The 12,715-nt window shown below is 43.1% G+C and overlaps 1 protein-coding gene across 2 annotated transcripts in view; it reads left to right on the top strand.

The window, feature by feature from the left end:
- Positions 1 to 12,715, top strand: part of LOC126536888 (uncharacterized) — a 47,406-nt gene that overhangs the window by 29,476 nt on the left and 5,215 nt on the right. For both annotated transcript variants that reach the window (XM_055073574.1, XM_050183930.3), the window contains exon 18: positions 8,206 to 8,380. In XM_055073574.1, coding sequence (XP_054929549.1) covers positions 8,206 to 8,380 — 175 coding nt within the window. The remainder of the gene's footprint in view (positions 1 to 8,205; positions 8,381 to 12,715) is intronic.

The following is a 12,715-nucleotide window of genomic DNA, read 5'->3' as shown; positions in this document are numbered from 1 at the left end:
GACCCTAGAGTTTGGAATATGATTATCTGAAAAAAACTATTGGCCTAGATTCGAATAAATACGGCATATGTAGCATTGTTCACAGCTAATTGTTCGGTTAAACTGAGCACTTTGTGAGTAAGAAACAACTGAGAGGAATCCTGTCTGGCACAGCATGAGTATCACTGACGAAACAAGGCAACAGCTGTCATCAGATGAACATAGGATGTTGTTTGTTGATGAACAGCTAAGTGTCTGTTGAAGGGGCTACGGCATTGCACATCGATTTAAAGGAATGCAAACATGGCGATACTGGCCAAATAAAAAATTGCTTTGCCTAAATTGAGGGGAAAAAGTTATGGGCTGTTTAAATGGCAGTTTTATTGAATAGCTGAAAATTTTGCAGAAGCTAACTGCTCATCTGCCTAGTCTCTGGTGACTGGCAGCAACCAAAGCTTTCCTGCAGCTGAATACTGTAATTTGGAGCATTCACCTCTTGCATTGGTCTTTCTTTCTCCCTGTAGACTCCAATAATCGTTATTATTTCTTATCCTTTCCTGGTTTCCTGGTTCCTGGTTCCTGTAGGAATTTTAATATTCTGTAGGAAATATGTGACATTGAGCGAAACAAACAGCAAGACTATTATCAGAAATGTGAGAATGGCCCTCCTCCCAGATTTTCGATGACAGCTACCACAGATATTCAACCAAGCAGCTCATTTATGGGCATGTGACCCCTGCAATCTGCGTTCTTATCTAACCCCTCCCCAGCGCATTTGCCATGAAACTCTTCCAGTGCCCCTTCCCTGCAACTGTGACACTTGAGGTCAAATTGAGATTTTTACACACTATGGTTATTTTGTAAGAATTGCCAAAGCATTCATACCCTAGGTATTCCAGGAACCACATTTTTAAAACGATGCTTTCTTTGCCTCTTCCTTTGACTGTCCGGCTGCTGCTGCTGCTGTCTTGCCGAATAGCTCACACAAAAGACAGCACTCCTATCTTTACTACTCCTACTTGTGGTCAATCCTGCATTGTCATTCTGTCATAATGATTCTGGTTTCATCATCCCAGTATTGTCATGCCTTTGTCGTGACACTGTTGTCATCATTCCATAGTTGTCATTGCATGGTTGTCATTCTAGCTTCATCATTCCTTTGCCATCGTCATGAAGTAGGCGTCGTTGTACTGTTGCCATACCTGCTGGCTGCAGTCTTGCGCGATTGGCCGGTACCAGATAACAGTGCAAACACTGGATGCAGTAGAATCTCGATGATATGAGTCTCTCTGGATGGCGGGAAATTTGTATAACCCAAAAACATACAAAAAATTGGGAAATTAAGGGGTTACATGGGCGTGAAATGGCCAACTTGCTCAAAATTTCAGATTTCTTAATTTTTTTCTGCAATCCTAAGACCTTTCTTGATCTCATGGCAAAATCTTTGGAATAAATACAGGATAGAATTCAAGAATATTGCACTTTTTTAGTGTCTTGTCTGCACCCGCCGTGGTTGCTCAGTGGCTATGGTGTTGGGCTGCTGAGCACGAGGTCGCGGGATCGAATCCTGGCCACGGCGGCCGCATTTCGATGGGGGCGAAATGCAAAAAACACCCGTGTACTTAGATTTAGGTGCACGTTAAAGATCCCCAGGTGGTCTAAACTTCCGGAGTCCTCCACTACGGCGTGCCTCATAATCAGAAAGTGGTTTTGGCACGTAAAACCCCATAATATAGTGTCTTGTCTGCGAAATCTTCTAGAAAAAGCGGGCTTCGGGAGATGCTAACGCACTGTTCGTTGTGCAAAAGCAACTTTTTGTTGATGCAGCGTCGCTACCTTGGTATTGCCATAAAGACAAGAGATTAGAGATTTAGATAGCTGCAGCACTGTATTTCTCCACGCAGAAATAAAAACAAGAACTAGTGCGAAACAGGAAAACTAATGCCACGATTCATTACAGCAGTCATGCAGTGTGCAAGGGGCATTCTTATTGGTTGATGCGAATTGGAATCACTGGCACATTTGTTTTGCACACATTTAGGCAGCAGCAAGCTATGCAATTTGCATGTTCTGAAGCCAGCATTTCAAGATCTGCCTGTTTATCTTGAGTTTCTTTGTTGCTGTGTCGCTGCTGCTGCCTGATGGGTGATAAGGACATTATTTGTACAAGATAAAGGAATCTGTTTGCTTTTCTTTGCGGCGGCAAAGCTACTTTGTATTGTGGGATCTCATGGGTGCAAAGGTAAAGTTTTGAATTGTCATTGGGCGCCGAAGACAATGGAAGGCGTGGAATACAGAGATAAGGCTACCCGTGGAAGCGCATGCAGCCAATCTTGCTGACGTAGCAAGACTGGGTCGCTTCTGATTGTTGGAGCCTGATAATATAGCAAGGCGTTTGAAAACGACTGCCAAGTTGCATGACACTGAAAATGCAGAAGGTTTTTTGAGGGAGGGAGAGAGAGCGGAGGACACGCCGGGGTGAAGTCAAAGCCGAGTGACATAGGTTGCCCTGGCAACAGGAATGAGACCAGCACATCAGTGCGGCTGCTCTGCCAGCTTGACAATAGCCAGTGTCGGGCGCTACCAGCATGATGGGGATTGGGTGGCATCTCAATTGTTTGTATCATCTGCCACGGCGCAAAAAGCAGTTAGCAAATTCGAAACTAGCATGTTGTAAGCCAATAAACTTGAGCCGAGATTTTTGAAAAATTTGTATCATCCTGAAATTTGTATCAGGTGTGACTGTATCACCAAAATTCTGCTATATAGTGTGAATCGAGGCGGCCTTAGATGGGAAGTGGCGCACATAAGCACGGACGTGAGCTCCAGCACCCTGTTGTTATCGTGCCATCATGCCTTTGTGATCATTCCTTCGTTGTCATATCTTTAACATCCTTATGGCATCTTCACTCTGTTGATGTCACTGTGTTGGCATATGATCGTCACCATGCCACCATGTTTGAACGAGTCCTGCGAGCCCACGCACAGTGGTCCCGTAGTGACGCCTCCTGCCCCTGTGGTGGAAGCAGCCAGTGCTGCTCCATCATCTTCGCAGGCCCTGCAGACATCAGTCCCGCAGGGCTCTAAGATCAAACGAACCCCAAAGCCCGAGACATGTGTCTCGGTGCCAAACTCTCGGTCCTCCAGCGCCTCAGAGAGAGCGATGGAGGTCGACACAAAAACCCTGGTGCCATTGACACCGAAGGACAAGCGCTCGCTCGAGTGCCGTAATAGGGACAAAATCCCAATAACCACTCAAAATAAGAAAGCGATAGCCTAAAGGTTATCGCTCATTTGTATTAGCCTTTTTATATCCATGTCACCTAACACCTCACCTCTTAATTTTTCCGTGGTGCCATTTCCTATCTTTCAATTTTAAGGTGGCTTTTATTATCCATTGGAATTGTAGAGGGCTTTTACACAACTTAGGTGACATTAAAGACATGTTAATAAGCTTCTCTCCTGTGGCCCTGTGCTTACAGGAAACAAACCTAGGCAAAAAACACAAAAACAATTTAAAAGGTTTCACTGTTGTACGGCGTGACTGTACTCAAGTGAACTGGCTGTCAGGTGGTGTAGCCATTGTTCTGCCAGGTGGCATAGCAGCCAGAGAAGTTCCCATTAACACTTACATAGAAGCAGTTGCTGTCACCGTTTTAGCTCACAAAACCATCACCATTTGTTCAGTATACATTCCGCCGCATTCACATTTTACCGTAAGAGATCTAGAGTTAATTTTAAACCAGCTACCTCAACCATTTTTAATAGGCGGTGATTTTAATTCACATAACACGTTATGGGGTAGTAAATCTACTGACAACAGGGGTCGAATGCTTGAAGATTTTATCCTAACAAATGACATATGCCTTTTAAACACCGGTGCGGCAACTTACTATTCCCCAAGCACAGGAGCTATGAGTTGCTTAGATCTGGCACTGTGCTCTCCATCTCTTTTTGGCGATTTTCAGTGGAATGTCATTGAGAACCCCTATGGTAGTGACCATATGCCTGCTATCATTAAAAGGACATCTCCTTTTCCTACCATCCCACTGAGGCCACCCCGTTGGAAACTCCATCCAGCAGACTGACCTCTCTTTACTGAAAAGGCCACTCTGGATAACATATCAGATGAGCTAACCATAGATGAAATGAATGATAAGATCACCGCCTGTATACTTGCTGCAGCAGCAGAAACAATCCCACAATCGTCTGGCTTCCTAAGAAAAAACCTAAAACCCTGGTGGACGAAAAAATGTACGCAAACAAAAAAACTACAAAACAAAGCATGGGGTATCTTTCGGCGATACCCAACGCAAGATAATCTACTCTCTTTCAAAAAAGCAAAAGTGAAAGCCAGGTACACACGCAGACAAGCCAAAAGACAGTCCTGGAAAAATTATGTCTCGTCTATAAATAGCTTAATAACATCCAAACGAATGTGGGATCAGCTTCGCAAGTTTAGAGGCAATTACACTTCTTACACTATCCCCATACTGTCACCTCCAGGCACACAAACAAGTATAGAAGAACAAGCAGACATATTAGGGCAACATTTCCATGATATATCAAGCTCGGAAAACTACTATGCTGCATTTCTAAAACATAAGCAATTAGCAGAAAAACTAAAGCTTCCGACCACAGGAAGTTTAGAAAGACTGTATAATGCCGCTTTGACACTTCCAGAAATCAACAGAGTACATGTACTTACTAGTGGCAAAAAAACAGCAGCCAGTCCGGACAGGGTACACTATGCAATGCTAGCTCACCTATCCCCTAAAGCACTTGAGACCTTGCTTCATTTCTTCAACATAATCTGGGAAACGGGAAAAATTCCCAAAGAGTGGAAGAAAGCCATCATAATTCCTTTCTTGAAAGCTGGAAAACCTCCCACAACAGCAACCAGTTATAGACCCATAGCACTCACAAGTTGTCTTGCAAAGTCCTATGAAGCCATCATCAACATGTATTGACATACGTTCTTGAAACGGAGAACCTGCTAGATAACCATCAGTGTGGATACAAGAAAGGTTGCTCCACAATAGACCACCTAGTTCGGCTAGAAGACGAGATACGTGCGGCCTTTCTACACAAGCAATGTTGTCTCACAGTTTTCTTTGATCTTGAAAAGGTGTACGACACAACATGGAGGTTTGGTATCTTAAAAGGGACTTAGCAGATTTAGGAATCCGAGGTAGAATGCTGAAATGCCTGGCCGATTCGTGTCGGACTGAACATTCCAGGTGCGTTTAGGAACGGTGATGTCATCTGTATTCATTAAGGAAAATGGTGTGCCACAAGGATGCATACTAAGCACAACACTCTTTACAGTAAAAATGAACTCTGTTAACAAAGTCATTCTCCCCTCTGTTATGCACTCCATATGCGTCTATGATCTGCAAATAGCGTGCCGTGCCTCAAACTTACTAATATGTGAAAGGCAGCTTCAGATAACAATTAATAAACTAATGGAGTGGGCTGAGAAAAATGGCTTCCGCTTCTCTACTCAAAAAACTGTTACAGTGCTATTCTTGCAAAAACGAGGATTGTACTTAGACCCGGTTCTAAAATTGAGTAGTGTCGCACTGCCGGTAAAACAAGAATATAAATTCTTGGGAGTAATCTTTGATAAAAAACTAAACTTCCTAGCCCACATTAAAACACTAAAGATTAAGGCAAATAAAGCATTTAATATCCTAAAAGTTTTATCTCATAAGCACTGGGGTTCCGACCGAACCTGTCTTTTACGTATTTACCGGTCTCTTGTGCGTAGCCTTTTAGACTATGGCTCCGTGGTTTACGGCTCAGCCAGGCAGTCCTACATCCAACTACTTGATCCAGTACATAACCATGGATTGCGACTGGCAAGTGGTACCTACAGAACGTCACCTATTCAAAGTTTATATGTTGAGTGTAATGAACCCTCATTACAGCAGCGCAGAGCATTACTCACATTCTCTTACCTACTCAGAATTCAGTCATCACCGCAACACATATGCTACAACATCGTCACACAGTGCAACTCATGCTTACACTACACAAATAAACTGAACATGATTAGGCCACTTGTCCTGCGGTATGAGCAATACTGTTGAGATTATGACATTCCCCACGAAGTCCTCCAGGTTGCCAAGAAACCACAATGGTTGGCCCCGTGGTACGATTTCACACAGTTGTGCGACTGGACATTAACACATTTAAAGAAAGAGACACTCCACACGAACACATCATACAAGAATTCCGTGCTCTTCAGGACAAATATCAAGATCACATGGAATTCTACACGGATGGCTCCAAAACAAAAGAACACGTGGGTGTAGGGGCCGTAACAGAAAATTTGGAAAGAAGTATTCGTCTACCAAAACATGCCTCTGTTTTCACTGCTGAAGTTTATGCTGTATGGGTTGTAGTTAAAAGGATTATCAGCGGCAAGCACAAAAACACAGTCATATACACTGATTCCTTAAGTACACTGAAGGCTCTAAATCTGAAATCTGAGTGTGAACCCCTGTTAGAAGACATACTAAACATGGTCGCGCTTAACAAATATGGGAGATCAATCCGCTTCTGCTGGGTACCAAGTCATGTTGGGATACCGGGTAATGAAGCAGCTGATAGATGTGCATCGATGGCAGCATACAAAGGCATAATAAACATAACATTTCCATATCAAGATAGTATCCGTGCCATTAGGAAGGCCTTAACTAAGTCAAAGTGGCAACACGAATGGGACCATTGTAGAGAAAACAAGCTATATCTCACTAAACCCGTACTTGGTGAGTGGAAGTCGTGCAACCACCAGGAACGCTTCTTTGAAGTAGTTCTATGCCGACTACGCATTGGGCACACACACTTCACATGCAATTATCTACTTACAAAAGAAGGCATGCCAACATGTGAAAAATGCCAAGAACAACTAACAGTCACGCATATATTACTCACATGCACACACGTTGAAGTACTAAGATGAAACTTTTTGCACAACCTATATCAAATGCGCATACCTTTACATCCTGCTTTAATTTTAGGAGATAATTCGATAATCCCATTACCTGACCTGCGTAAATTCCTAGACGACACTGGCTTTTTACATAAAATATAGACTAACACAGCCTTTCTCCTCTTAAATAGTATTATAAAACACCTAGTGTTCGGCGCAGCATAGCCTTAGCCGCTTTTGCGCCACTAAACCACATTTAAATAATTAACTAACTAACTAACTATGTTTGAACCATCATCGTCATATTGTCATTCTCATTTCATCGTCATCAGCCCGTCGTTCTCAGAGTCATCATTGGCCATCGTGGTAATTCCATCGTCATCATTTTCTCGTAATGCTTCCACTTTCATCGTCACATTGTCGTCATGCCTTTTTTTTCATGCTGTTGTCGTCATTCTAACTTCTTTATTCCATTGTCATTATGCTTTCATCATCATACAGTCATCATACCATTATATTCAGGACGTCGTCATCACTGCAGCTCTGTCATCTCATTGTCACACCGTCATGATACTATGGACATCACACCGTCATTGTCATTACTCCAACATTGTCACTCCATGGTCGTCATGCAGTTAACATCACATTGTCATCATCATGCTATTGTCGTTGCATCGTCATTGTCATGCCATCGTTGGTTTTTGTCATCGTCATTTTGTTATAGTGGTTTCAGTGTCATTATGCCTTTGTCATCCTGCTGTTGTCTTCATTCCATCATTGTTATTAAGTCGTTGTGACACTGTTGTCATGCCATTGCAGTCGTTTGATGGTTGTCATACCTTTGTCGTCATGTGTGGCATGTGCATTATCGAGCGCCACAAGTCTATGTTGAGTGAGGCGGTTCCCAGTGAAAATGTGTCCAACTTGGTCATGCAGTCCCTACTTGCAAATGGTCGCTAAACAGAAACAACGTTCTTCACAAACGCCAATAGAAGCTTTGGTTAAACCGATTCCCACAGTGTGTGAGATCCACATGTTTTTGGTGCCATCAAAACAAGCACTATTAAAAATAGTGCCTTCACAAATTTGTGAATATTGTACAAGCAGACCACTCCTCTAAATTTTGTTTCTGCTAGAGCATGTGATCGTGTCTTGCTGATTGTGGGTTGTACCTGCACCTCTTGATCACTGGCTGTCAATTTTGACTTTTAACCTCGCCAAGTCTTTCTTGGCTTGAGCTGACCCATCACCAAGTTGTATGTCTTCAAGTTATAAGACTTCGTTCGCAGGAGGGTCGAGGCCATGAGTGCACCGTTTGCAAGCGTCTGTTTGAGAGCGAAGCCATACTCAAGCACCACAGTGACTCGCACACAAGCGCCAGCAATCGTCGCTGCAAAGCCTGCCTGCGTGTGTTTGCGACTACCTACCACTTGGCAAACCATGAAAAGATACACAGCACACAAGGTGTGTATTGCTTGCCTGCACAATTTGTTCGTTGATTTCCTGCAGTTTAGCTTTGCTCTTTTGAAGTGATTGTTCTAGGAAATTCAGCATTCAAATTTAATTGGCTTACTCTACTATAGAAAGGTTGAGCATTCGAAATAAACCATACAAGAGTGTTTTGCTGCAGGATACTTTAGTTCGGTACGAGGAACCCATGGGGTAAGCTTACTATATGGTGTTGTGTTGCTGGGCACAAAGTCATGGGCTCATTTCCCTGCTGCCATGGCTGCATTCTGACGGGTGTCAAATGCGAAACCACTCACGTACTATCCTTTGGGTGTATGTTAAGCACACCAGGTGGTCAAAATTAGTCCAGAGCTCTCCACTGTAGTGTTTATCATAACCCAGTGTGCAGCTTCAGTGTGTTTCGGGATGTGCAGTTTTGGTACAACGCAATGTGTGGGCTTTAATACCTAAAGGAATATAGTTACCCTAACTTACCTCAAAATGCTGTCAATTCAGAGTTCGTTACGTTGCAAAAATATTTTAAATAAATTATGTCTCAAGATTTTTGAAATTAAATTTATCCATTGGCTGTATGATTATGCAAAAGAATTATAGGTGCAAGAGCATTTGGCTCAGTAGTTGCCCCTGAAATCATGTTCACAGCTGGTTAAAACCATGTGCTATACCCCAGAATTGCCCTCCATTGCACTGTGGGGAAGTTGCTGCTACAGGTGACCACGGCCACATTTATTTGAGACTAGCCTGGAGCGGCCCAGCATATACCAACAATCCTGGATGATCACCTATCGAATTTACGTTGTAATTTTAATTACGGCTGGTATTTGCCAAAACAACTCCGATTGTCAGTACAGTTAACCCTCAATAACAACAAAGTCAATAAAACTGGCAATTCACTTTGTTGTATCGAAATTTCGTTATGCAGTTAAACTTCGATATAACGAACTTCAGTACATGTATAATGAAATTCTTTATATAACTAGATACTTAGCTTTTTATAGCTTTTTGTCCATAGAACAAAATCTATTTAGAACCTCAATAAAACAAAGTGTGTTTATATATAAACAATTTCAATATAGTAATGGAATTTCACTGCCGCTGCAAATAATAAATAAAAACAATAAATTGTAAATTCTGTGGACGTAGATGGTCAAATGGTTGAATTACAAGTGGCTGCTTGCGAACACACCTCTCAAATCACGCACTGCGTGTTCCAAGAGAAACCTCCGAAATGGAGCAGCATCATGATCTGTATAAAGTCCAAGTGTGATAAGATCCTATCGTGCCCTGCATGCTGTACAGTAAAAGCTTGTTGATTCGAATTTCGTGAGGATGCTATGGAAATTCGAATTATACAAAATTGAACTAATGAAAGTTAGAGAAAAAAATTCACCCACAGTTGCGATACTCCCTAATGCGAATGCGTGCGTGTGCACACGCTACATCATGTTGGCGAGAACAACAAGTTCAATGCACTGGCGCAGCCAACATAGCTGGACGCGGCCAACGCAAGCCAACGTGCCCGATGTTGAGATGGCACTTGCTTTATCTGCGTGTTCGTCGTGCCGACTTCGCCAACCCACAATGCATTGTGCAAATAAAGAAAGGATCCCACGCCGCTTCGCTGAGGGTCGCAGACAGTTGTTCAAAGCGGCGCATGGGTTGGGGATCGTTCTGTGCATGCTCCAAAGAGCAGCTGACGGTGCACGCCTAAAAGGGGACGGTATTTTGGCTGGTGCAACGCAAGCGGTGTAGTGTGACTGGCTGTAAGCGACACTCACTCGCGCACCGAGAACTTCGGGACTATATAAATGTACCTTTACGCTGCCGCTGCCACTCGCCGCAGGGGCGGCAACCCACCACAACTTACTGCGACACGGGTCTCCAGTGTACTCTCGTAGCTGCACCGGCTGCACGCTGTTGAATTCCACAATACATACAGGTGGCATCCAAACACGTATACCAGCAATGCTTTCCTTTAACAGCCACAAATCTCAAAGGCTCTTTGGTACTGTGAGCGTCAATAAACGTCACAGGCAGCTTGTAACGTGGGAAAAAAAAAACGAAATGCAGCATCGCATCCGTGTTTTTATGTTGAACCTTTGCTGTATCAGCTAGGAGGGGTTTGCTGTATGCTGTGGGTGCGAGTGAAAGCTTGCAAGGGCGAGCCGAAATGGATGGTGGCTTGACGAGTGCCATCTTCCCGCGCAAGCATGTAGAAATGGGAGAGGGAAGAGAGCTCGCAGTAACATGATCAAGCGCACTTGAGGGCAAGGGAGAAGGAAGGGAGGGCTAGGTTGGCACGCGGCATCTCCTTATCTAGTGCAGCTGTGGCTGCGCATGGCTGTCAGTGTGGCTGAGTGCCCTGTTTCAGAGGTAATCTGCTGCGTGTACAAAGAGTGAGCATGCTGAGATGGTGTAGGATCATGTGTGGTGTCTTCCCATCCGTTTAGTACTAGAAGTTGCGTAATCTCAAGTTTCCGAGATGCGTTAAAGCGAGAAGCATATGAATCCTTCGCTCCTGGCTGCCAGCGCTTTTCATGATAGCATCGTTGTACTGTGGGCGACGCTACCGGTGGAGTGGATGCGAAAGTCTGGCTGGTTTTGCTTTTTACCACCGACGTGAAGATATCGTCGACATGGCATGAAACCGTATCGTTTGTCGCCGACTCTAAATTTGAACCTAACGAATTCTTTTTCACTCAATTTTTCTTTTTCTGATTGCTCAATAATACAGAAAATATTGCGGCCTCCTCCGTCTAAGAAAAATTCCTTGGTGACTGTACGTATTTGCATAACAGGTCAAATTTAAATGTAACGAAATTTTCATATAACGAAGCAAATTGCCGATTTTTTGAACTTCGTGTTATCAAGGTTTGACTCGATATAACGCATTCACTGTCCCCTAAGCTCTGCCGAGACAGACGCTGCCAGTAAAGGGGTCGCTTTGGGGTCACCATAGAGGTAAGATGCATGCGTGCTGACTGGTCAAGTTTGAATTATCTGGTGAAGGCCTAGTTCAGGATTGAAATACCGAAAATGTGAGTGCACGGTGTGAGCATGGGCACTGGGCAAGACCTTTGGTAGGGATTGAATTAAATGAAATTTGAATTAACCGGAGCCGAATTAATGAAAGTCTACTGTATTAGAAAGATGAAAAGAAAAAGAGAGAGTGCAGTGTAAATATAATTTTGTAAACAGGTAATTTGGGCTAGTTTTTATGCGTACTAATATTAAAGAAAAAACAGCTTGAACAAAGACACAATCTACAGGATCTGCACACACAGGACTGAAATACAAAGTAGAAATGCGGCAGAAGGTTTGCATGGCTGGAGAAGTGGCTGGCAGAGAGCATAAAGATAACGAAGGAAAAACAAGACGAGCATAGAGGTTCAGCCTCCTTGGTAGGAAGTGTTTAAGTACATCCAAATACAATAGGGGATCTGTGGTGATGCACACAAGAACTTTGTGTGTGTCCATTTGCTGTGTCCATGTCTTCTATTGCATATATATATATTCTAGAAAGATAGGTACATTTAGGTAGTCTGCAGTGAACAGAAAGATATATTTTTCATTTGGGTCCTGTGACCTAATGTGCTCAGAAAGTTGGGGCTGCATCATGTCAGATCGCTACCCTAGGAGAATAGTTGCTTGAACACATGCTGCCATTGTGCTTTATTGCCATTGCCATTGTTCTGTATACATAATTTGCATATTCCAAGAATGTGTTACAGTGGACGTCCATTAATTTGACTCCGGTTAATTCAATTTTTTCTTTATTCGGTACAGCCTGAAGGTTCTGTCATGCGCCCATGCATTTCTATGGTTGCAAACTTCCATTATTTAGATTCTAAAATTTGCCTTTGCCGGATAATTCGAACATGAACAGTCAGCAGGCATGCACTTGACCCCTATGGTGACCCCAGTAGTGATCCCTTTTGGGGACAGTGTATGTGTTGAACACACGTCATTCCCTGTCGAAAATGCCTATTTTCGGCCTGTTCTAGGAAGACTTTGAAGCAATAATCATAGCTCACGATGTTTGATTATGGTATTTACCTGATTCTAACATGCTGTTCTTTTTTTTTTCAAGAAAATTTGCGCGTAGATTGCCTATGCGGTGCGATCAGACACAATAGCGATGTCCTTATGCTTTACGCACAATACGGATCTATTGCAGTGAAGCTGACGGTAAAAAATTGTGCAGCAGTGATGAATTTAGGAAACCAGCCACTGTTGTGCAACACAACCCTTGCCCATTTTCCTTGCAAAAAAAATGTCGTGTGCATTAAAGTTTTGCTTTGTTTAAAAGCTTTAATGTCATATGTAGGT

This window comes from Dermacentor andersoni, chromosome 4, assembly GCF_023375885.2.
Source record: "Dermacentor andersoni chromosome 4, qqDerAnde1_hic_scaffold, whole genome shotgun sequence".
NCBI classification, from domain to species: domain Eukaryota; kingdom Metazoa; phylum Arthropoda; class Arachnida; order Ixodida; family Ixodidae; genus Dermacentor; species Dermacentor andersoni.
This window is presented reverse-complemented; position numbering and strand designations above follow the sequence as displayed.